We start from the raw sequence: 23804 nt of genomic DNA on the forward strand, positions 1-23804 counted from the left end.
TGAGCGGTTCTGGCACCCACCACAGGGGTGACAGGGAGTCTCTCCAGTCCCATTGCACCATGCAGATCCCAGCAAGAGATGAGTCAGGTCCTGTTCCGGGTAAGGGTGTTTCCTCTCTCCAACAGTTCTCCACCTCCCTTTGTCATCCCAGAGCCTTGTGATTGCATAAATACAACCTCTCCAAAATACGACAGCTAAACTGAATAAACCCTGTCAGAAGGAATATTTGGTTTACTGCCCCATCGCTGAGCAGCCATGCAGAGTGCTCAGACCCAGCCATCTGCTCAGGGAGTTTGTTTTGTTCGAGTCCCAGGTGAGAACTGCCCCTGTGCTGTTCTGGAGATGCACACACTGCTGGAGTCTGCAGGAAAGTCCATACTGCCAAGCTCCTCCCTGCCTGGGGTGCAGATGCCCTTGCATGTGCAGCCTCTCATCCAGGAATAACTGCAGATATTGTGAAGATGATGGGGCTGCAGGGGTGCAGCACCTCAGCCCAGCTGGCAAGACCTGGGGCAAACGCAGCCCCTCTGGCAGAGCACCCCCACCTCGCACTGAAGCACTGGTTTCCAGCTACAAGAGAGAGGAAGACACCAGGCTGCTAAGTCATGAGCAGGAGCCCACATCTGGCCCAGCCACAGAAACAGCTGCTTCATCAAATGGGTGTTTGGCACTAAGTCCAGCTCAGAGCAGGATCTCCAGCACCTCCTCTCCCTGTGTCCAGCGGTAGGGGGCAGTAACTCCTGGCGGAGGGTGAGCAGGGTAAGGGGACTGGATAGCCCCATGAGCAGGTCCAGAGGAGCAGGACTCAAGAGCTGATAGGGAGGAAGTGGAAGGCCAGGCCTGCCTCCTCCCCATCACCAGGGAGTGCAGTCCCAGTGCAACCAGCCAGGTGTGCTGTGAGATGCACAGCAGTGCCTGCTTTTCACTTTGCATCTGCACAGGCAGGCATTGGATCCTGCACAGCTGAAACACAGCACAGCAGTTCATACAGGCTTCAGGGACCAGTCCTGTGAGAAAGCCCTGCTGCTGCCACTGTGGCAGGCTGGGCATGGCCACCATCCACCACCACACAGCCCTCCAGCTTCAACTGCTGAGGCTGGTGCAAGAAAAGGCACAATGTCCTCCAGCAAAGCTGTGCTGTTAGTCCTGGCTTGGCTGGATGGACACACAACGGGTAAACATCCATCCATCCATCCATCCATCCATCCATCCATCCATCCATCCATCCATCCATCCATCCCAGGTGAAGAGCTGGGAAGAGCCAGAGAAGAGTCTCTGGGGACACGAGGATGAGCGAACTGAATTTGCGGTTGGAGCTTTATGAATGGCTCCCCCAGCTCCTCCTCCTCCCCGTCCCGCCCCACCCTGCCCTCCCCGATGCGGCCCCAGCGGTGGCGGCGCGTCCGTGGCAGCGAGCGGCGGTGAGTGCGCGGGGCGGCGGGGCCGAGCGAGACCCCCGGAGCGGGCCCGCTCTGTGCGCTCCGCCCGGGGACCGCCCGGCCCGGCGCGGGGCTGCGGGGCGGGCGGGGCCGGGCAGATCCTGCTCCCAGCGGCCCGGGCTGAGCCACGAAGCTCCGCTCCGGCCGCTCCACGGAGCCCCGCCGGCAGCCGGGCCGCCTCCCCGGGCGGGACAGAGGCTCGTCCCCATCCCCGTCCCTTCTCACCCCTCTCCGGCCGGCGCTCCCGCTGCCGTCCGCACCTCGCAACAGGGCAGGGGGCTGACGGGAATCCCCCCTCGCTTCTAAATCTGTCCAGTTTGGGGCTGTGGGGGCGTATTTTTTCCTGCTGTTTTCTCCGGTTTTTGGTGGGTTTCCTTGTGTCCCGCGCAGGCCCCTGGACAGGAGCTCCCCCGTGTGTTCCTCCTCCTTTCTCCTGAAATGGGGGGCGACCGTGGAAATCGGGCACCTGCGAGGATGGGTTTAGGGAGAAGCTGGTACAGTTACTTTTTCTTTGGAGGCTGGGCAGCAGCAAGAGTTTGCCAGAGGAGGGATGTTGATAGTGATTTTGGGCTTGGTCTGTGCCTAAAAGGGAATGGAGACCTTTTTGATAGTGACCATCTAACAGAAGAGAGAGCAGCACCGGGCTTGTCTGTGTGGTGGAGACGTGAGGCACGTGTGTGCGTCTTCATCTTCTGTAGCCTGAAAGCAGGTGGGCTCGAGAACTGTCAGGCACAGTGGAACGTGTTTTGGAGCAGCATGGCTCAGGGTCACCTCTCCATTGGGGTCTGTTCTTTTGTGGAATTGCTGTCAGCTTCATGCTCTGGAGTTAATGCCGTTTCCTCCTGTTTGTGAGGAGACACCTGTGCACTGCAATTAGCTCAGGTGGCTGTGATAGTGAAGGTTGTGATGTTATGGCCCCACTGTCACTTCCCCTAGAAAATGGCAGGTATCCACCACACAGCAGTCACCTATTTGGGCTGCTGTCCTCATCAGCTGTGATTTTAAGCAGCTGGAGGGTTAGGTGTGTTCCTGATTGTCAGCCAGGTGTGGATGTGGCCAAACTCCAGTGTCAGTGCTGGTAAGCATTGCATGGGCTGGAAACCTCTGCATGTCTGATCTCAGCCGGCCAAAGACTGCAAGGAGGTCAAGTAAACTGAGCAGGTGATAGTACAGCTGTTTGTGGAAACATCTCTGGAAATGGGAAAACAAATCTCACTTCTTTTTCAAACATCAGTCCCACCCCACTGCTTATTCTGCAGAACTTGCTCCACATCTGTCAGAGCTGCAGCAGGGTCGGTTGGTGGTCAGTGGAGCTGCTCTGCAACGCATGCAACAACAATCCAGCCAAACCCATCTATCCTCTCCTTCTCCACTCTCACCTTGATGGAGAAGGTGGTTACTGTAATTGTTAGAGCCATTTTGTGTTAATTCCCCTAGAATAAATTGTACTCAGGGAAATAACTATTAATGCAGACATTGCACAACTTTCAGTGTTCATACACGTCTCAGGGTTTCAAACACTGAAACTGCTGGCTTTGTCCCATGGCAGTCGCTATTATCCATCTTGATAAACCCCTGAAGAAATACAGGGAGGGAAAACTATGGGGTTTTAAGGCTCTTAAATGTCACTGGTGTGTCTCTGTGTTTCCTAACAATCTTCTTTTCTCCCACTCCTCCCCTGCCCCAACTTTTAAAGGAGCTGAGCTGGAAAATCTCTTGTTCAAGTCACACCCTTTTCATTCTGATTTTTGTGGGATTGCTGCTTTGCTTTGCAAACCAGAACTCCCTGAAGAAGTGTGCCTGCCTCTGCCAGGGCCTCTGCCAGTGAGCACCCAGATCAGAGACTTCAGGTTTCTGTCCTGCAACAGCCAATTGCTGGCAGCTTCCTTCTGTGCTCTGTGTGTGGCTGTGCAAAGGACAGCCCCTCTCTCTCCTAGATTTGGACTGAGACAACAATACCAGCCTCCATCATGGGAGATGTCTGGCTGGTTGGATTGATGGTACTTGTATATGTCTGGTTTCCCAAGGCTGCTGCTCAGAATCTCATAAAAAACCCCAGGGACCAGAAAACAGAACATGCCCTCTTGATTAATGAAGTAAATGCTGACAGCCCAAGAGAGGACACTTCTGAGTTTGTGGAGCTCTATCACACCAGCGGTCAAACAGCCCGCTTGGATGGCTACTATCTGGTCTTCTATAATGGCAACGGAAACCAAGCCTACAAAGTTTTAAACCTTCAGGGCCAAGTTACTAACAGCCAAGGGTTCTTTCTTGTTGGCTCCTCTTCTGTGAGCCCTGCTATAGTTATCCCTAAGAACACTGTCCAGAATGGCCCTGATGCGATTGCTCTCTACTATGGAAAAGGGAACTACAAGGAAGGCATGAGTGTCACAAGTTACGGACTAGTAGATGCCTTGGTCCACAAGACTAAGAAGACGGACAGAGCAGATACGCTGGTCAGGGTACTGACCCCTGGCAGAGATGCTTTCCTGGAAGACTCCACCTTCAGGATCATGGATGAGTCAATAGAAAGGTGCCGTGGGGCAGATTCTCAGTGGATCTTCCAAGTGGCCATGCCCACCCCAGGTACAGACAACCACTGCATCCTAACTTCTCAGCTGAATGCGTCTGCTGTCCTGATCAGTGAGGTCTTTGCTGCCTCTTCTTCTGAAGAGTTCATAGAGCTTCAGGGTCCCCACTCCACCGAGCTGAGGGACATTGTTCTGGTGCTGATCGATGGTCAGACCAAAAGCATTTATTTCACCATGGACGTTTACGGCAAAACCTCACTGGATGGGCTACTTCTGATTGGTCCAGCACAAAGCAAAACCCCAGGTAAGGACTGCATTTTGATGATTCCCTGCGGGATTTTGATGACTAGCTGCGGGAGAGATCAGCCAAGTTTGAGGCTGGAGGATCCTGTTGTTTTATGCCATGGTTTGCTTGTATCTTTAGTTGTTGTGTGGTACAATACCTTATTCTCCAAAAGGATATTTTAGAATTGGAGACATTCAGAGAAGGTCATCTAGGATGGATAGTGCTCTAGAAATGCTTCCACAGGAGAAATAACTATGCCTAGAAATGGGAAAGCTTAGGAGGGCTCTGACAGAGGTTTCAGAAATGTGAGTAGCCTGAAGAAAGTGGACAAGGATCAATTTCTTACTCTTTCTCCTGGTACAAGAACTGAAGGGCATCAAAAGAGGGTAGATGGAGATGGGTTCAGGACAAACAAACGGAGGCAGTATGTCTCGCAGGGCTGGTAGACTTGCAGAGCTCCAGGTGAGGGACCTCATGGAAGTGAGAAGCCCACGTGTACCTTTGCTGCTCAGGAGGACATGGTTCTGCTCCCAGCCCTGTGGCCAGGCTGCTGGGGGACCCCAACAGCACCACATCTCCTTGACGTGTCTTTCTTTATGCATAAACTGGTGGTCATTCCCAGCAGATACAGACTCTTCTCGAAAAAGCACAAGGGCTTTTCTTCTATTGCACCATCTGCAGATGTAGGTCGTGTGCATCAGCTGTATGGAGCTGCAATATAAACTTCCTCCCAACATTTGAGATTTCTTCCAGGCCACCAGAGGAGGAAGAAATATCTTGTTATTTTGGCCACCTCTAAAGAAGATTTTGGCAGCTGGAGACACTAGCTCTGCAGATGTCTTGTGTAATTCACTGACTCATGATTTCTGAGTCAGGGAGTATATTCATCCCTTACAAAGCTGGTTCCCATAAAAACTGAAAAACTTTTACAACTAAAACTTCTCCTCTCCTCTCCTCTCCTCTCCTCTCCTCTCCTCTCCTCTCCTCTCCTCTCCTCTCCTCTCCTCTCCTCTCCTCTCCTCTCCTCTCCTCTCCTCTCCTCTCCTCTCCTCTCCTCTCCTCTCCTCTCCTCTCCTCTCCTCTCCTCTCCTCTCCTCTCCTCTCCTCTCCTCTCCTCTCCTCTCCTCTCCTCTCCTCTCCTCTCCTCTCCTCTCCTCAAGACAAGAAGGTGACTGGAGATATGCTTTGGTATTTTTTCCAATGATGCTTTGTCAGGATGTCTCAAACATACTGCATACACATTTTAGTGGAAAGTTTTCCCCAAAAAACACCCAATGACACTGTAATTGCCTTAAAAGGATACTGTCATAGTGACTCTGTGAGAAACTGACCACTTCATTTAACCTAACCACTTCAGATTTGGGACAGGAGCTCTTAAAATGGCCCTGACTGTTGGTCCTGTTTTTGTAAGGTTTGTCTGCCCTCATCATAAAAATGTCTTCCTTATTCTTCTAATCTAGATCTACCCTCTGTCAGTTTAAAAACATTACCCTTGTCATATCAGTACAGGCTCTAGTAAGAAGTGTCTCATCTTATAAGCACTATTTAAGTATTGAAAGGCCACAATAAGGTCTTCTGGAGTCTTCTCTCATCCAGGTTGAACAACCCCAACACTGTCAAGCATTTCTTCATGGGAGAGGTTCTGTCCCTTAGCATGCAGGTGCCCTGGTGGCACATCTCAAGGTGTAACCACTTCTTACCCTTCTGCCTCTCATGTGATTCCTCCTGTAGTGTTTGTTCCCTGGAGCCGTTTATGCAGGGACAAGATGTGTCAGCAGTCTGCTGGTTTTTAATAGCCTCAGCAGTTCCTACAGGGTGCTGGGAAAATAGCTTGGGAAGGGAACAGTAAATATGAGGAAGGAGATTGGGAAGCTCATGAAATTAGAAAGCTCCACCAAACCTCAACCTTAATTCTGTGTACTGCTATCTTGGGCCTTTGCTGAATATGTGTGTATGCGTAGAGTAAAAAAAAACATGGACTGTTGAATGCTGGAATAAAATGCAAATTCTTCAGTATTTTTGTGCACTATTGAAGCAACTGCTACATGAAAGGTTAGTGGATTTTGCAGATCTCTTTTAGAATTAAAAAATTATTTTACTGTAGTCAAAGTCACATCAGCAATTGCTTTCTAGTTCCCCTGCTTATGCATAACTCAGCTTGTCTGTTCACAGAACCAGAATAGGAGGATGAACTCTGTTCCCATTCCCTCCTCCAGCCTCCTTCGCGCTGTGGATCTGGCCACAAATGGAGAAATTCAAGCTGAGCAAGTGTGAGAAATGTTAGTGAGCAGAAAGATGGGGCAGCAGAAGCCAAATTTGTAATAGTCAGACAACCCCAGACACTTTCTGAGTTCCTGTGTCTTGCTGTCCAGGACCAAAGAGATGCTGGTTTCCTACATAGGGGGTATTGCTCATGTGTTGTTTACATGCCATCATTGTTCTTTTCCTTGCTGGTATGCAGTGGATCTGTCGTTCCCGGAGAACACCACCCGTCCTGTCCTCAGAGGTGGCCCCAATGCCATTGCCCTCTACAGAGGCAGCAGCAGCAGCCTGGTCCTGGGGAAGGTGCTGCCGGTGACCGGCCTGTTGGATGCTTTCGTGTACACAAGCAACGAGGAACCCAACGCTGAGCTGCTGGAGACCCTGACCCCAGGCAGACCTGCCTACAAGGAACAGCGGTGAGAGGCTTGGGCATGGCTGGGAGGAGGTTTGGCACCAGAGTCACCCTTGCCTGCTGTTCCAAACCCAAGTATGGAAGATGAGTGCCATCTCCAGACCAGGGTCAGCGGGGTTGGGATAGGGTATAGTTTACTCCCGTGACAGGGTCACCACTTACTCACAGCATATTCCTATTCCTTCCTTTGCTCGTCTTCCTCCCACTTATGAAATAAAACCTGCACTTGTCCCATAATGAGGTGATCTCCTTCTCTGAGGAGGTCTGAGCAGTTCTGCTCCATGCAGCTCCTCAGAGTGGGACTTCATAGAATCATAGAGCAGTTTGTGTTGGAAAGAACCTTGAAATGTCATCTAGTCAACACCCAGTCATGCTCATCACCTTTGAGTTGAGGGCTCTAGCTCAAGCATTTCTTCTTCAGGTCCTGCCCTTCCAGTTTCTCTAGCTGCACCCCACCATTCTTCCCAGTGGTCCCAGACTGAGCATGAGTTTGCCTGTAGTATCTGCCTGACTTTAGGTCAGTCAAAAAAGCAGCCAGTGCTAGAAGAAAAAGGGTCAGATGAAGCCTGTGCTCTTCTCTCTCAAGACTTAGTGAGCCCTTGGGTTTGTTTTTTTTTTTCCTGAAACAAGGAGGTACTGATGAGGATGGAATATCTCTCCAAACCTCATGAAGGGAGAAGACTATAAGCACTTGGTTTCACCCTCTGGTGCAGGCAAGTGTGACTGATGGGTGAAGAGGACTCAGGCCTTTGTCTGAAAGGTCATGTTTTCTTTCATTTGCATGTCTTTCTCTTGCAGGCACCAGCTGGGAAATATGTCCATGAGCCAGTGCAACTGCTGCTCTGTGACCCGGGACTCCTGGTCCTACATCCCCAGCAGGCCCACCCCTGGAAAGTTCAATGACTGCCCCAGCAAGCGCTTCAGCCAGACTCTCTCCTTCTGCCTTCATGTAGCAGGTGGGTGTTAGTTATTTCTGCTTCTGCAGGCAGGACCTCCGAAGGACAAGAGCAGGTGCACAAAGCCAGAGCTGTCCAGGGAGACCACCCAGAGTCATGCTGGGTTGTGTAAATATAACACCAAAGGAAACACAGCTAGGACATCTGATAATTTTCTGCAATATTTTTCTTCATGGCAACCCATGCCAAGCTGAGCTTCTCCACTTTTCATTCCCCCACTCATCTGTTCTGCGGGAAGTGAAGACCTTAGGCGCTCTGAATGATATGCAGGAGCTGAGCTGCACCCATCCCAGAATGAGCTGGATCCTGTGACCGAGGCTGCACTGCCTGGGCAACAGCTGGCTTTTTGTTTCCTAGATTGCCAGGACTGGCTCCTGAAGTCTGAAGAGATTTTGATGACTCTGGTCCAGGCCCTCGATGAATCGTGCAGCTGTGGGGTGTCTGCTGCCTACTTCAAAGGTGAGCTGGGCAGGAGCAGGGCAGTCCAGGGACCTCCAGTGATTAATGCCCATTTGCTTCTGATTTCCAGCCCTGTGTTCCCTGTTGTATCAAGTCCTCCTGGCTCGGATCCCAGCTGATTTGAACTTGGTGCTGATGACAGAAATGTTGAGTGTCAGGCAGAGCATGGTGCTGTTCTTCCATGTTCAGCAGAGTGCTCCCATCTGCAGCTCCACCAACACACATCAATGCTCCTCCGCAGACCACCAGCTATTTTGACCTTGAGCATTTGCAGTCAGACAGATGTGACAACAGGGTTGACCTCCCAACTAGGAATTCGATGCCTGCTTGGCGTTATGATCCATATGAACTAAGCCAAGTTTCAGCAGAAATGCAAGTGGCCTTACTGGTCTGTGTTGCTTTTCTGATGTCCCTGCTAGGTTAGTGTGTGAGTGTGATGAGCAGATGCAGACACCTGAAGAGAAGAGCCATGGTGTTGCAGCCTGCATTGTCAGCAGTGTGATGTTCAGCTTATGTTTAGACTTCCCCCAAAGAGACCGTTCTGTTCACTGTTGGGACTACAAGGCTTTGAAAGGGCGAGGACAGTATCTGGGTGTGCTATGTGACTTGGTCCCAGGATGTCCCTTGGCACAGGCAGAGCTCACAGCATTGTGCAGATGGCATGAGCTGCCCCGAGTCAGTCTGACCGGGAGGACAGCGATGGTGGAGATGCACTGGTGAGCTCTGTGTCTCTTCCAGGAGAAAGTGGGTCTTTGGCGGTGTGGGGAAACTGAGGCAGTTCTCTGCTCGCCTCTGCAGAGCCAAAGGCAGCCTGCCAGGACCTGGGGCTTGTGTTCACCACTCTGCTGACTGCTAAGTCAGAGGACCAGCTGAACAGCCTGCTGCTAGCCTTCAAGACCTTCCTAGAGACACCCAGAGTTTTGAGCTTTGACAGAAGAAACATCACAGCAGAAAGCTCCTGCTTCAAGGATATTAACGTGCCAGACTTGCCTCCAGGTACCAGTTGTAATTCTTGCAGGTTGGGGGATACAATGTTTGACAGTGGACACATAGGTTTAGCTCTCCTAGAGGAGGGAAGTGTTCCTTCATTTCTCCAGCTCTGGCAAAGGTCTCTTCCAATTCCACCACATCCATTTCCTAGAGCCCATATTGCTCATTGTCTGCAATAACAGCAAGCTCTGCTTTTACAGCTGGTGTTAGCCAGAGTATTACCCAGGCTCTTCTAAGGAGAACACACAAATGATAAAAATCCGAGCCAGCATCCTCAGTCCCTCACTCCAGCAAAATAGCGTACAACATGTAGTTTCCCTGGGGCTCTGTGCTTAGGCCTGTATTTGTGGCATTTTTGCTTTCCAAGGTGTCCCATCAGAGATACCCAAAGAGACTCAAGAAACTTCAGTGCAAGTGGCCCAGCTACTCATCAACGAGGTGAACCCAGACAACCCAGGGGGAAGAGAGGATACGGAATACATTGAACTCTTCTACACTGGACGGACACGGTTTGACCTCCAGGGATACTGGTTGGTCCTCTACAATGGTAAAAATAACCGGGCCTACCGGGTGTTGGACCTGTCAGGACACCACACAGATGAGCTGGGTTACTTCTTGGTGGGGAGCAGCGCCGTGAGCCCAGCACCCATGATCAGGCTGCCCCCAAACACCATCCAGAACGGGGCGGATGCTGTGGTTCTCTACTACAGCAACACCAACCGCTATGCGGTGAACATGGCTGTGACCACTGAGGGGCTGGTGGATGCTGTGGTATACACGTCTCGAAGGCTGGAGGAGGCAGAGCAGCTGGTCAAAATGCTGGTACCAGGGCAGAGCATCCTGTATGAAAACGATTCTCACAGCACTGAGGATGAGTCTCTGAGCCGCTGCCACAGCCTGACTGCGAAACTCCAGAGCAGTTTCCAGGTGGGTTGATGGCAGATGGCCTTTCTCCATCCACAGACACTAGAAGAGCAGATGTGCTTTCTCCATCCACTGTGCTCCTGACAGTAGGGAAAGAGAATTGTTCCAAGTCCCAAGAGTGGGAGTGAAGGCAGTGATGGGGATGTGTGGTGATGGGACCCCACAGTCAGGACAACCCTTGAAGAGATGGTGGGAGTGAGGAACAGCCGCTGGGAGTCAGAACCATGTCTTCTTCAGGCCTCACCAGGGTCCTGTGGGAGGCACGAACAAGAAGTTAATGCTGTGAGCAGCCATCACTCCACCTGAAGAAATGCAGCAGTGGTGGCAGCAGCTTTTATGTCTCCCTGCAGGTGGCCATGGTGACACCGCTGGGTGAGAACTTCTGCAGCAGCTCCTCAGCACGAGTCCCTCCTGCCATCCTCATCAGTGAGCTGTGCCTGGCTGGTGGCACTAACCCTGATCGCTTCGTTGAGCTGGAGGGGAAGCCTGGCACCAGCCTGGGAGGGCTCAGCCTAGTCTTCTTCTCAGGGAAGGAGGCCAAGGCACAGGCCAGCGTCCCACTGAGGGGCACCATCGGAGCCACGGGGCTGTTCGTGTTTGCGCTGGATGGAGGGCACGGTGAGGCAGGTGGCATGGACCTGGTGTGTGGTCTGTCTTCAAACAAATGGGCAGGTTGAGCAGCTTTGAGGAAAGGGATGGAGGAGGGTGCATGGCATGTGGAAAAACTCTTCCTTGCCTTTCCTGTCCATTATTCCTGTTTTTCTCTCTTTGTTCTACCTGGGCTGTTCCATCACACTCCAGCCAAGAAGGTGCTTAATCCCACTCCATGCCTCTGCTGAGCTCCCTGGGCAGAGCAGGGGGACAGGGAGGACTGTAAACTCCTCCTGCCAGTACCAAGACAAAGGGGCTTTCAGGAGAAACAAGGTCTACCAGGACAGTGGGGCCATTCAGTGATGCCATGCTCACTGGTGCTCACTGAGCCCTGCAGTGCTGCTGCCTCCTCCTGGTCCTGAGGTGGTGTTTCCTCGGCACAGTCATTTATCTAGATCTGGTTTTTGTTCATCTTAAATTCTGGCTGGTCTGTATGAAGAGGACTCTGCATCCCAGAGGAACCTTGATCTTTTTGGAAATCTCTGTTCACCGCAAGCAGTTGCTATTTTACAGCTTTACTTGGCCTCAGTTACCACCATTATTCTGTCTTCCATTTCTGTTCTTGGAGTTCTCCATGTTAACAGGTTGTCCTGTCAGGCTCAAGGCTCAGCTTAACACTATCTCGTTGTTCATCCCACTTATTCCGCTGGCATTTCCAGATGGCATAAACCTGACTTTCAAGGACATCTCTGCTGCTGTTGAAGGCTCCAGTGCTATTGCTGTGTACAGCACCAGCTTGATTCCTGGAGACACAAAGGCAACATCAGAGAACCTGGTGGATGCTTTGGTTTACACATGTGAGCCCAGCACAGCTGGAGGACACTTGGACTTCCTTGGACCATCTTATGCTGTGCCCTGCAAGGATGACAGGTGAGGTCGCTTCTCTGGGAAAATGTCTTTGGGTTCTCTGCACCCAGAGCCTCTACCTGGCATGTTGCTGAACTTGCTGCCTTGTCCTGCATCCTGCACGGCTGAATGCATTCACCAGCACTGTGATGAAAAACAGAAAGGTGGGTAGCACACTGCAAAGGAAAACATTTCCCCACCCTTGGTGTAGGGAATTGAACTTTGTTCCTCCAGTGCTCACTTAACCTACTTCCCTCAAGGGATGTGTATGGCATCACAAGAAGGAATGCAGCCGTTACAGATAGCAGCTGCATATGCTTCTTTGCCAAACTTTTTGTTTAAAAAAAACCAAAACAATAACAACAACAAAAATCCCTGTGAGCAGCAGAGCAAAATAAAACCCAACATCCCTTTCACTCCTAGATGGACTCAAAAACAAATAGGGCTGGGCCTTTCTCTTGGTGGGAACACTAGCGGACTTCCTAGTATCCACATGATCACCTCTTTTAATTCAATCTGTGCTCCTTAAGTCCTCTGCTCCGCTGTTCCGCCTGGTATGTGACAGGAGGTTCAGCGTTCATAGCCTCCCCTACAAGCACACATGCACAGCATGTAGCCCCACATCTGCAGTTTTCCTGGGATACTGAGAGCTCTGGCTTCTGTCTGGCTGAAACATTGTGCTGAAGCCTCACCGGGGTGGTTGTTCATAGTGCCAGGGCAGTGGTTTGTTGGGAGAGCTCACGTGAGTTGACTCCAGGCAGCCTCTGTCAGTCTAACCCTGAACAACCATGTCCAGAAAAGCTGGTTCCTGACACCATGACCAAGTTTCTTAGCCTTGGTGTGGGAAGGGAAGCAATAGGTTAGTGAAATGCATGGGCAGGTATTGTGTAGCTTGGAAAACTCTGTATCCTGGAGGACAAACTCTTAATTTTGGGAGGCTGGGTATAGTGAGGCAGCAATTTTACTCCTACAGAAGCCAGTCAGACCAAATAGGTTTGCTCTGGCCAAGCCCAGGTCCTCTCCAACTTGAGGTGTTGGCTGAATCCATCTCTGCGATGGCTCTTTTAAAGTTCATTTCAGTTCTAGCTCCAGCAAACTCTCCATCATCCCCAGCAACATAAGGAACTGGGGCCTGGGAGGGATTTGTGATTGGAGGAGGGAGGAAAGGTGTGTAACATGTTGGTGAGCTCTGACTCCTCTTCTGGGAACAGGCCCCTGTCCCTGAGCCGCTGTGCCAGTGGCAGTGCCAGCGCAGAGCTGCAGTTTGCCATCTCGGACCCTACCCCTGGTCTGCAGAACAGCTGTCCCCGGGACACCTTCGCGGTGGATCTCCACCTCTGCCTCCTGACACCCAGTGAGTAGATCTGGGTATCCCCACTGGGGTGGGGTGGGAGGGCTCAGCTCGGGGGGATGGGGGCTGACCCCAACTTCCCATGGGATGGGAGGGAGATGCTGACAGGGACCCTGCTGCCTCCCAGTTGTGAAAGGGGACGTGCTGGGGGAGAGCTGGTACAGACACCCACGTGTTGATGGGATGGTGGACACACTGCCAGCCCAAGGGCAGCCTCACTCACAGCTCCAGTGTGTGCTTGTATGAAGGTGGCCATGTACTTCATTTGAGATGTCTCTGCTCAGGCAGGGCCCAGCTCTGCTCGTAGGATTTCTTTCTGCAGCATTAATTTGCAGCAATGGCAGGAAGGCCCCCCAAGGTCTCTCGTGATGGTGGGGGCATGGTCAGGGAAGCTGCCAGCAAACCCTCCTGTCGGAGCCCATCCACAGGATGAAGCTGTGTGGCTCAGTCCTGACACCAGAACCAGCGAGCAGTACAGCGGGGTCTCCAGCCTCTGCAAAGGCCATGCTTGGATCAGCTTGGGGCAGTCAGGACCTCAGTAAAATGAAATGGAGGTTCCTCCTCCAACGTTCCGAGAGGTGCAGGCAGTGGACCTCTCCCTCCTCTCCCAGCATGGGAGACAACTCTGTACTGACTTGTGTGGTAGGACATACTGGGGCATGTCTCTTCCTCACTCCCCTGGGAGGCTGGTGAAGGAGTGAAGCTGGTGTGTGTGGTCATAGAAGGCCAGAAGTGAAGACTGACCCTGCAGGAGCAGGGCAGGGGAGAGTGGGATGCAGGCTCTGGAGGAGCTTTGCTCCTGAGCTCAGGTGTGAAGCCATGTGTTTTGAAAGGGGCACACAGCTGGGAGCTTAGTAACAGCCCTGAGCTGCACCAGAAAACCATGTCTCCTTTTCTCCTAGACTGTTCCATGTGGACCCAGCACCACAAGAGGATGCTGGAAAGCTTGGGAAGGGTCTTGGTGAGCTCCCTAGAGGAGAAGTGCTCCTGCGGCGTCTCTGAGCTCTACCTGCAAGGTTGGTGCCCCGCTCCACTCTCCTGGTTTGAGATGCCCTCCTCCCTCACCCATCCACAACTGCTCATCACCAGGATGGTCTCTTCTCAAGCCAAGCTTGCAGACTTACACTTGAATGAAGGGAACTGCAGGAGCAGTGATGGGTACCTGGGATTTCAGTGAGGAGAGCAGGAGAGAGCCTGACACAAGCTGCTTACTAGAGGAAGGGCAAGCTAGAGGGACCGTGAGGAATGGGAGTCTCTGATGCTGTGAGATGTCTGCCAGACAGGCTGAATATCCTAAACTCGCAAAGCAAAAAACCATTTGCGCTCTAGAGGACTCTGGTTCTCAACTCGATCAGACTCCTTCAGTGTCCTTTATTTATTCAAAGTACCAAAGAGTCACTTCTGGAAGTCTTAGGGGCCTACAGCTTTTGAGGGATGGGAATAAATGTTTCCTGGTTTTTGGCTAGTTTTGTAAGGAAATGAAAGCTTCACAGCCATGCTTTGTCTCCCTCACCTAAACACCTTTTTAGCCCTTTGAACTATTTCAGACAACTCTCACCAACAGGTAGAGATCATGAAGTTACAAAGTGTAGGACAAAGTATTCTGCTGGGTTGGGAGGACAACTCCAAGTCCTTTTTGTTACCAAAAGAAAGGCTGAGCACATGCTAACCTGTGATGCAGCACGGCAGTGTGATTTCAGAGAGGTGGGGAGAAGATGGTGAAGATTATGGGAGCAGGAGGCTGTTACTGGAGCAGGGCATGAAGTCATGGGAGCAAAGTGTTCCTGAATAGCCAGAGGGTTTCCAGCCACTCAAGACTGTCTCTTGTTTCTCTGCAGAGCTAAACCTGACGTGTGTGGGGTCACTGGTGAAGGTCTGGGGCCAGGTGTGGGCTCGGCAGCCAGAGCAGCAGCGGTCCATTGAGACCTGGTTCCAGGGCTTCCTGGCCAGCCCCCACCCTTTCTCCGTGGATGGGAGGGTGCTGAAAACCAGTCCTCAGTGTGTCACCCCAAAAAATGCACCGTCCGTGTTGCACAGTGGTGGTGAGTAGGAGGTGAAGCTAAGCACAGCGATCTGCTTCCAGCACAAGCGAATGGGGCTGGGGCCAGGGTCAGGCCACGTCTCCATGTGAGAGGGACAATGCAAGGCAAGCTACCAGGGATCTCTGGTGATGCTTCCCAAACACGGCTGCCTTCTAGAAACTGGTGGGTCAGTATGAGAGAAGTAATGACAGTCATTCCCTCCAGTGTGATGGGGCAGTCAGCCCTATCACACCAATACCACTGGAAGTTTGGGTGTCTACATCATCTGAGACGGAGCGCCACCAGGGAGCCCCTTGCTTTTGGAGCTGTTGGGCACACAGCCCAGAAGCCCAGTTGCTCAGAGCAGCAGCTGGCACCCAGGCGGAACCGGCCAGAGCTGGGATGGCGCGGGGGGGTGCAGCTGGGGGGGTGGAAGTGTGGCTTTCCAGATCGGGGGGCCAGGACAGCCCAATCTGTTGGTTCCCAGAGAAGCTGTGAGTGCCCCATCACTGGGAGTGTTCAAAGTCAGGTTGGGGTGGGCTTTGAGCAACCTGATCTAGTGAAGTATGTCCCTGCCCATGGCGGGGGGTTGGACTAGCTGATCTTTAAAGGTCCCTTCCAACCCATTCTGTGACTCTGATTCGGTGGCCTCCTGGTGGCACCCTGCGCTGGGGGAGGTCATGGCTACAATGTTCTGTTTTTACCCTTGCACCCTCAGCTTCCTTCCAGGGCTGGGAAATAGCCCTGTTTGTCGTGGGATCTCTCCTGCTCATCTCTCTGTTGGTCAGCCTGGCATTTTACTTCACCAAAAGGTGAGAAACCACCTTCCCATCTGCCTTGCATCTTTCACCCTCTCCTTCCCCAGTTATTCCTTTCTAATTGCTGTGCGGGGATGCCCTGTCCTTCACTTGGGTGAACACCTACATTGAGATGCTGCGTCTGAATGCTCCAATATGTTGCTCCTGATTTTTGCAGAAAACCCCCTTTGATGGGGCAGACTGCAGGTTCCGCAGGAGGTTAAGAGAACAACCAGTGAAACCACAGATAATGCCAGGCATGTCAATGGGCACAGTGTACAGGCCATCAGTCTTACAATGTGCTGTGGTGAGAGAGCAGAAATCTGAAGGCTCATGGCACACAAGGGGCACTGAGAGATGACGCTTTGGCCACAGGGAAGAGCTTTTCCTTAGAGCAGAGTGGAAGCAATGGACAGTTTAGGTTTAACTTTATGGGAAACAGCTTCCATGCTATAACCTGACATGACTTTAAATAATTACTTGACATTTCCTAACTTTACCACCAGGCAAACAGCAGCTTAACAGCCAGGCTATGTGTTTGTCTGAATTAAATACTACTGTGGATGGGTTATCTAAACAGCCCAGGGGATTTATTTCCATGATTTTTTGCTGATCTTCTTTCATCATTGCATAGGAGGCTGGTGTGCAAGTGTTAGAAATGAGGAAAGTTCTTAAAATATATTTGGGGAACAGAAAACTCAGTATGCTTTTTTTTTTTTTTAAAAAAAAGAGTTCAAAATATACCGGAAGTCAGGTTTAGGGAATATCTTTCAGAAACCAGCATGGTTTTCAGTTGGTGTACATGTGCCAGGTGATGGCAGGTGTTCTGCTCCAATTTTTCCCCAAAATGGTGACAGAGACCTTAGTAAACTCTGTGCCTGCTGAAGGCTGGTCATCCAGCCTCTTCACTTTAAGTGCAGAGATAAGGTGCAGATTAGCTGCCTTGTGCAAAAGAGCAAGGAGACTGGATCTTGCATTTTTCTTTGTCTGTTGCTTTTCAGACATCCCCGAAATTACACCAACATCGAAATGAATGACCGCGGGGAGATGGCAGCAGACTTCTAGTGCTCCCGGGCACCGCTGCAGCGACAGGGTCTGACAGCACTGGGGCCAGACACGTGCCTCTGGGGTTGGGGCAGACTGGTTGTCCAGCTGCCCTGTCTACTGGGGTTGCTGCAAGGACCTGCAAAATTCCCAGGGGTATATATACATATATATGTGTGTGTGTGTGTATGTACAGCTCTGTGTGTATACAAATACCTGAATTATTTTTACACTTCTGAATCATGACCTCAGACAAAAGGAGTTTAAAGAAACAGGCTGGGGATGACTTCTAGGCAAAGTTTGTGCTAAGTGTGGTGACCAGAAAGAAGGAAGCCTGCGTGACTGATGCAGGGGAATGACATACCATGTATCCTCTCAACATTCACTGCTGGGTGATGAACCAAGGCCGATGCCAGGCCTCCAGTAGCATCCTCATGTGCAGAGCGGTGGTCTCAGTTCATGGGTTTGAGCACCCTGTGCAGCTCCGCACATAGTGACAGCATCCAAGACAGATCCAGCCTGCTCCCTGGTGGGTGAGGGTTAGATAAAATGAAGAAAAAGACACCATGCTGTTTCTGAACCATAGTGTATATAGATTTTTACCGAACAAGGCTCTGCAGAGGGAGGGCACAGAGCATTTCTGTAACTGATCACCACAGCACTGACCCTTGTGAGAGGAAGCCTCGTGTTTTCTTTGAGACTCACCTCCCTGCTGTGTCTTTCTTAGTTACACCTTCTACTTGGAGGCAACCTGCCTGCACTGCTGAACTCTGGGCACCAGCCAGCTTCAGCGCCAGCCAGGATGGGCAGCACAACAGGAGTAAGGTCTCAGCTTTCCATTACCCTTTCTCTTATGCCAGGCAGCCCCTTTCAGTCAACAGGGCTGAAAACATGAGGCGCCAGTGACCTTCTCTGCTGGGTGCCCCACATAATCCTTAGGCAGCTGGCACAGCTGCTGCAAGTTGGTGGTTCTTGATGGCTTCATCCTGCCGTCAGCGCAGTGCTGCTAGATCACGCTGGCATTGTGTGAGGTCAGATGAGCTCCATCTTGAACTGGCTGAAGTTGGGCACAGTGGGAGAGGGCTCAACCATACCACTGAAGGGGACGCAGGGCTGGTTGGCTGGCACTGTTCCGTGGCTCACAGTGGAGCTGAGCTGCTGCAGCGTCATCAGCATCTCCTGCTGCAGCCGCTGCTGCTGCTCCTGCTGGCGCTCCAGGCAGCATTGCCTCTCCAGCACCGCATGCAGGGCCTGGCTCAGCTTCTGGATCTCCGTCTGTACAGCATCCAACTTTTCAGCAATGGCATGGGAACTGGCAGCAGGGGGAAGCACTGGTCCACCCCAAGCAAGGTTTTGATTTCCAGGAATCATGGGATTCAGCAGGGCGGTCTGAGTACTGGCATCTTTGACCTGGAGTAGTGGGAGGCAGGAGAGAAGCGAAGGTAAAACATTATCAGCTGCTCTTTTAATGGCGATTAGCAAGAGAAGGATTTCTTCTGCACTTAGCTATAAGGTAGGAGAGAAAGTCACCACCTTGTTGTGCACCTCTAGAACTCACTGCACCCCGGGGTGCACTTCATCCCCACCCAGCCCCTGTGCCGCTGTTCCGCAGGAGCTCCATGTTGCCCTGCATGCTGTCGGTACATGCTTAGCTGCCCGGTGGTGGGTGCTGCTGCAAGTCAGCCAGGCTGCCTGCGCTGGTCAGCCTGTGTTTGCTCTCTGCAGGGACAGAAATAGCGTATCCTGGGTTTTTCTTTCCACGCCTTCCGTTTCTGGGGGGTCTTGTACAACCATGCCACCTAGCACCCTACCTTTTCCTGCAGGAGGACAGCCCTGTCCACGATCTTCTTCTTCACCATCGGGGCTGGGTTCCCGGCGGGGGGTGTGACCAGCTGCCCTCGGATGGGCAGGGGTTGCAGGGGCGTGGCTGGGCCCCCCAAAGCCGAGGGTGTGCCTGTGAAGCCATCATTGCCTGCAAGGGACAGCGAGAGTAATGCCTCAAAAGGAGGTCCAGCACTGCTAGGGGGTGGCCATGGTGGTGACCCCCAAAGGGGAGCCAGCCCTTACCGTTCCTGGGGGGCAGTCCCACAGGCAGGGCCTCCCCAAGCTGCCCACCGTCCTTGCAGAGCGAGGTCACGCTAACAATCTGGATGCCCTCCTTGGTGTCTTGGCTGCCGGCCGGGTCCCCACTGGGCATTGCTGGGGGTTGGGCACATGGGGGCTCAGGTGGCTCAGCTTCACGCCCCCGCTGCAGGGGCCAGGGCTGGTCCCCATCCCAGCCAGCTGCCATAGACCCTGGCTCCACGCTATTCCTCTTGAGGAAAAGGTACACAGCTTGTGGCGTCACCCGGATATCGTCCAGCTCCAGCACCTTCTTGATCTTGCGGAAGCTCAGCCCAGCCCTGCGCAGCTCCACAATCCTCCTCTTGGCATGATCATCCAGCCGACCCATCGCTCCCGGCACCGTCTCGTGCTGACACCTACATGCCCGGAGTGCAGCCGCTCCCAGGCAGCACAGAGCCCCACAGCGGTGCTCAGGCTCTGCTAGTGCTCTGCTGCCAGGCTGCTGGAACCAGCCGTGGGGCCCCTCAGCACCATCCCACCTGCCAGCAGTGACCTGGTTCCCAGCCACAGAGGAGGAAGGAGGCAGCTCTTCCCACCAAAGCAACTCAGGACAGCCTGAAACCCGTCCCTTGCTCACACAGAGACCCCTCGGAACAGGGGATCCAGCCCAGTCCCTGGGTCTGCCGAGGGTGCAGAGGATGGTAAGGGGCTCGGCTCTGCCCAGTGTCCCAAACTGGACATGGATTCCTGCCTGCCAGCAGCACAGTGAGGAATCAGGAGCAGTCAGAATCCTGAGCAGAAGCTCAGTGTCCCAGGGAGCTCAGTGTGAGTCCCAGCAAGGCTGGCAGGTCCTTACCAGAGCCTCGTGTCTCCTTGATGGTCTGGAAGGTTATGTTGAGCAGAACCAGGGATGCCCATGTTGACAGCTACTGCATGGAAACTGTTGGTGCTACAGAACCTGCCGCTTGAGTCTGGAGATGATGCTGTCCCATACCTTTGGGAGAAGCAAAAGCAACCATTTGTATAGCAGTTTTAAAGAAGGTAAAACTACAAACATAATGCCTGTACCTCCTGTGCTTCCCTTTTCTCCCCATGCTCACAGCTTTGGCTGGTGCTGTCAGCTACGGGACAGTGGCTCAGGACGCGTTCACACTCACTGTGTACGCACAGGTGGGTGTAGCAGGGACTGCACTGCTGGTACGGTCCCTGCACGTGTTTGCTTTGGGTCGCACCCAAGAGAAAAGCAGCGTGGCGGGACCAGCCCCTTCCCTCGCTGCAGGCATCATGGTGGGGCCAGGTCAGGAGGGCCAGTGCTTGGAGCCGTGTGTATGTGCACACATATACCTATATGTGGATATACCTATATGTCTGTATACATACATATGCATGTGTGTACACAACTATGGTGGAGGTTTTTTTCCAACTTCTAATCAGCTTCCTTCGCTGCAGGTGTTTCTTGGATGTCCAGTGCTGCAACTGCTGCCTAAAGGACATACTTTTCAGTTTCACATCACCAAAATAAATAGCTTCCAATAATTCCCATGAGACAGCAAAACACTTTTTGGATTAGTAATGTATAATGGAAGCTATCTGAAGTGGTGGCTGCCAAGCAGATGTGATGTAGGAACCTTTTCCAAACCACGCTTCCTCAGGCACATGTGGATCTTAAAAGGAAAATAATTTGTTTTGTTGGCCAAGGAGGCATAGAGACTGTTGTACATCAGCCACAGAAAGCCACAGACAGAAACAGAGCCACTTAATTCGACACAGGAGTTGTGCCTCTCTGCATTTTACTTCTTCCACGGCAAAAGAGAGAGACATTAACTCAACAGATGTAGGTTGTACTTTGATCCAGATCTGTTTCCATCTAAAGGCCTCCCCACACCCTTCTACATGCATTAGGGACTTTGTAGATAAGAGCTGGGGGAGTGGATATAGGAAAACAGACATCCCCAGCTACAGACACTGCAATTGCAGAGCAAGAGGGGAAGGTCAGAAATACCCTGCTTTCTCCATGCCAAGGGGAGACGTTACAAGGAAACCATCACCTTGAGCTGCCTGTGGCTGCAGGTACGAGAGGACCAGGGCCCTGTGGCCAGTAGCACCTCAACAAGGTCCTCTTGCTCACCATTCTCTTTTCCTCCAGTTTCCAGCCCTCCTCCAATCCCCAGCGTGCCTTTGGGAAGCTGGAACAGCTGCAAGCAGCTGGGGATGGACACTGATCCATCCTCACTGGTTTTATTGCTTTCCCACAGCATTCTAAATAGCCACTACCAAAGCTGGCAAGACGAGTCCTTTTTCTTTCTGGCTCAGATGGGAAAAAAATACTAAAAACATCCTCCAGAAGCACAAGGAGGACAGTGCTGGTTTACACTCAATTCAGCTATGGAAAAGAGCTTCTTGCAGCCAAGAGAGCAAGAAGCATTTCAAGTAGAGTGAAGGCAATGATGCTGTGGAAGGGACTAATCTGCTGGGAGAACACCAAATTCCTTCTTGGCCTGCATGGAAATGTGCTTTGAACACAGCTGTGCTGGATGGGCAAAAGGAGCTGGTGTGGCAATGCTCCACTGGGTTTCTCTGTGTCCTGTTTCAGAGCCTGCCCAGCACAGCTTTGAGGTGACGTGGTTAGCTCTTAGCTCTTCACCTCGATAGCAGCTCCACTGCTGTACAAACAGGAAAGCCTTAGCCCCCTGGAGACAGGTAATCCGAAAGAACTGGCAATGTGGTTTAATGGTACTGCATTTGGAGGAAGATTAGCAATATGAGATGTCCTGTGCTGAAATGTTGCCAAAGCAGGAAGATCTGTGCCAGGGAAGAATGGCCATTTCTCCCAGGCTGCAATTTTACCCAGCATCACTGTTTTGCAGGATTTGTCAAGCCTCATGGCAGCAATAACATTATCTAACAACATGGACTGCTACCAGCCACCTGGACTGCTGTATCCCATGTTACAGAGCATCTTTCACATGCCTGAAGAGGAAACAAATAAATAGCTGCAAATTGTGATGTGATATTTGTTATTTATGGTGGAACCAGGACATTTGAGGAAGGCTAATAAGCAGGTATATTCCTACAGCTTTAGGGCATGCTCTGTGTCACAGGAAAACAGAGAAAAAGTGCATTGTGGCACTGTTTTTAGGTTAAGAGCCCTGAAATACAAATGTGTGCAATAAGCACGTTCTGGTGCAGACAGTCCTGAACTCTTGAGCTTGTCCATGGCTGCTGTGCACCTCAAGAATCAGCCTCAGACCTCAAGAGAGGGCAGGCCAGATGTTCAGAGACTGTTGCTGAAGACTTAATTAATCTCAAAATGTTTCAGCTAAACTGCTAAATTCACCTGCTTCTGCAGATTAGAGAGGAACCCCAACAATGTCCTTTTTCTGCTGTTCCAGTTCTACAGAGCTACTTGACAGTGCAGCCACTGGAAAACTCAGGTTAATCTCAGCTCCCTGTGGAGATAACCAGGGTTGTTACTACACATTAGGATGAAAAGTTTCCAAGATCTTAGAAGACAAATCTCCCATCCTGCAGTTGCTCTGAAGAAGCTACACAGCCCATGTTCTCTGAAGCCAGACACACGTCTAACCTCTCTCTAACACAGGAGGGGCAGGAATCAGAGGACAGAAAAACACAGAAGCAAGATCCAAAAGCAGCATTCATAGAGCTCTGTTCTTTCCTGTTCTGCTCATCTTTGGCGTGTTGGCTGGAGGAGCTCTGTGACTGCTGCCTTCAATCCACCACCCAGCAGTCTATCAGCACATGGGTGATGTCTAAAGAGGGTCTGCACCTCTGCTGTGAAATTGCTGGGCGGGTTTCTGAGTTCGAGAAGCAGCCAGAGGACTGCGTTTCAGATCAGGCACACCGCTCCCCACTCTGACACTGAATCTCAGCACAGCACCAGACCTCTGCATCCGCGCTTGAGCGTGTCCCTGGTCTGCATGCCGAGCAGCACCCACCAAGCGTGGGATGGCTGTGGGCCACAGGACCTCATCAACCCCCGCCTCCTGCCACCCCTCCCTGCCGCTCACACCCCCATCAAACTACCACTGCAAGAAGTTTCCTCCCCCATCACGCTCCCAGCACCCAAACCAGCTTAATGCAGAGAATCAAACAGGCAGAGCATCCACGTACAGGGACTAAAGACGACTGCCAGGATCCTCCTAGGCGACGGCACCAGCTTGCTCCATCCTCCAGTTGCCGTGGCCAGCCAAGGTCCCAGCACAGTCCAGCTTTGCAGCAACCAACTTTTTGGGAGGCTGCTGTTTGAAAAGCTCCTGCCCTCTTTGTTTGTTTGGGGCAGAGCCAGCAAAGGCTGCTGGGAAGGTGGCCCAGGAGGAGACTTATGTACTGGGAAGGAGGAGCCCTCCTCTTAACTCTTTCGGGGCAGCCTTGCTCCAGGATGGTGAGGAGCAGCATCACCTTCGCCATCTCAGAGTGCAGACCTGCTGTCCATCGCGTTCCAGACCACAGCTCAGTCGTGGCTGCTGGCCCCAGTGTCAGAGGAGGCAGCAGTGCTGTCCTTAGAGGTCCCACCCAGACCTGGAAGCACCAGCTCCCTGTGCAGGACTGCAGCGGTGACGGGGGCTGCCCAGCGCCAGGCTGAGCTGCTGGCACGGAGCAGAAGGTCATGGTGGTGCCATTTGCTCTGAATCTGAAGCAGACACGTGCTCTGACCTGTTCCCACCTCTGCTTGTGCCCTCAAATGACATGTGCAGAGTAGTACTACTGTTTCACAGTAGTAGTATTTTTCTGCTGGTTCAGCGAACTCACC

The 23804-nt window shown here is 52.1% G+C and overlaps 2 protein-coding genes across 3 annotated transcripts; one reads left to right on the forward strand and one right to left on the reverse strand.

Moving 5' to 3' along the window:
• The first annotated feature begins 1342 nt into the window (after positions 1–1342).
• Positions 1343–22039, forward strand: LOC136108655 (uncharacterized). 2 transcript variants are annotated; one of them, XR_011741426.1, is made up of 15 exons: positions 1343–1421; positions 3136–4274; positions 6718–6934; positions 7729–7886; positions 8244–8345; positions 9144–9341; positions 9703–10262; positions 10610–10877; positions 11570–11780; positions 12968–13110; positions 14010–14123; positions 14946–15149; positions 15847–15940; positions 16927–17125; positions 20483–22039. XR_011741426.1 is itself a non-coding variant. In XM_065850701.2 (14 exons), exons 2-14 carry the CDS (start codon positions 3410–3412, stop codon positions 16988–16990), a joined length of 3198 nt encoding a protein of 1065 aa, XP_065706773.2. In that variant the 5' UTR covers positions 1343–1421; positions 3136–3409; the 3' UTR covers positions 16991–17138. The 2 variants fall into 2 exon arrangements, 1 of the variants encoding a protein (XP_065706773.2); XM_065850701.2 differs by lacking the exon at positions 20483–22039 and having other exon boundaries at positions 16927–17138.
• LOC136108656 (uncharacterized) lies at positions 17540–19421 on the reverse strand. Its single transcript, XM_065850702.2, has 3 exons — positions 19037–19421; positions 18781–18941; positions 17540–18379 (listed from the first exon to the last, which is right to left on the reverse strand). The coding sequence occupies exons 1-3, from the start codon at positions 19419–19421 to the stop codon at positions 18002–18004; spliced, it is 924 nt and encodes a 307-aa protein (XP_065706774.2). The 3' UTR covers positions 17540–18001.
• Positions 22040–23804: the final 1765 nt, after the last annotated feature.

This window comes from Patagioenas fasciata, chromosome 15 (genome assembly GCF_037038585.1).
Source record: "Patagioenas fasciata isolate bPatFas1 chromosome 15, bPatFas1.hap1, whole genome shotgun sequence".
Taxonomy (NCBI): domain Eukaryota; kingdom Metazoa; phylum Chordata; class Aves; order Columbiformes; family Columbidae; genus Patagioenas; species Patagioenas fasciata.

Coding starts and splice junctions, on each gene's coding strand:
- LOC136108655 (XM_065850701.2), top strand. CDS start 3,410: ATGGGAGATGTCTGGCTGGTTGGATTGATGGTACTTGTATATGTCTGG. Junction 4,275..6,717: donor AGCACAAAGCAAAACCCCAG/GTAAGGACTGCA, acceptor GCTGGTATGCAG/TGGATCTGTCGTTCCCGGAG. Junction 11,781..12,967: donor GTGCCCTGCAAGGATGACAG/GTGAGGTCGCTT, acceptor TTCTGGGAACAG/GCCCCTGTCCCTGAGCCGCT.
- LOC136108656 (XM_065850702.2), bottom strand. CDS start 19,421: ATGGGTCGGCTGGATGATCATGCCAAGAGGAGGATTGTGGAGCTGCGC. Junction 18,942..19,036: donor GGGACTGCCCCCCAGGAACG/GTAAGGGCTGGC, acceptor TGTCCCTTGCAG/GCAATGATGGCTTCACAGGC. Junction 18,380..18,780: donor CTGTCCTCCTGCAGGAAAAG/GTAGGGTGCTAG, acceptor CCACTACTCCAG/GTCAAAGATGCCAGTACTCA.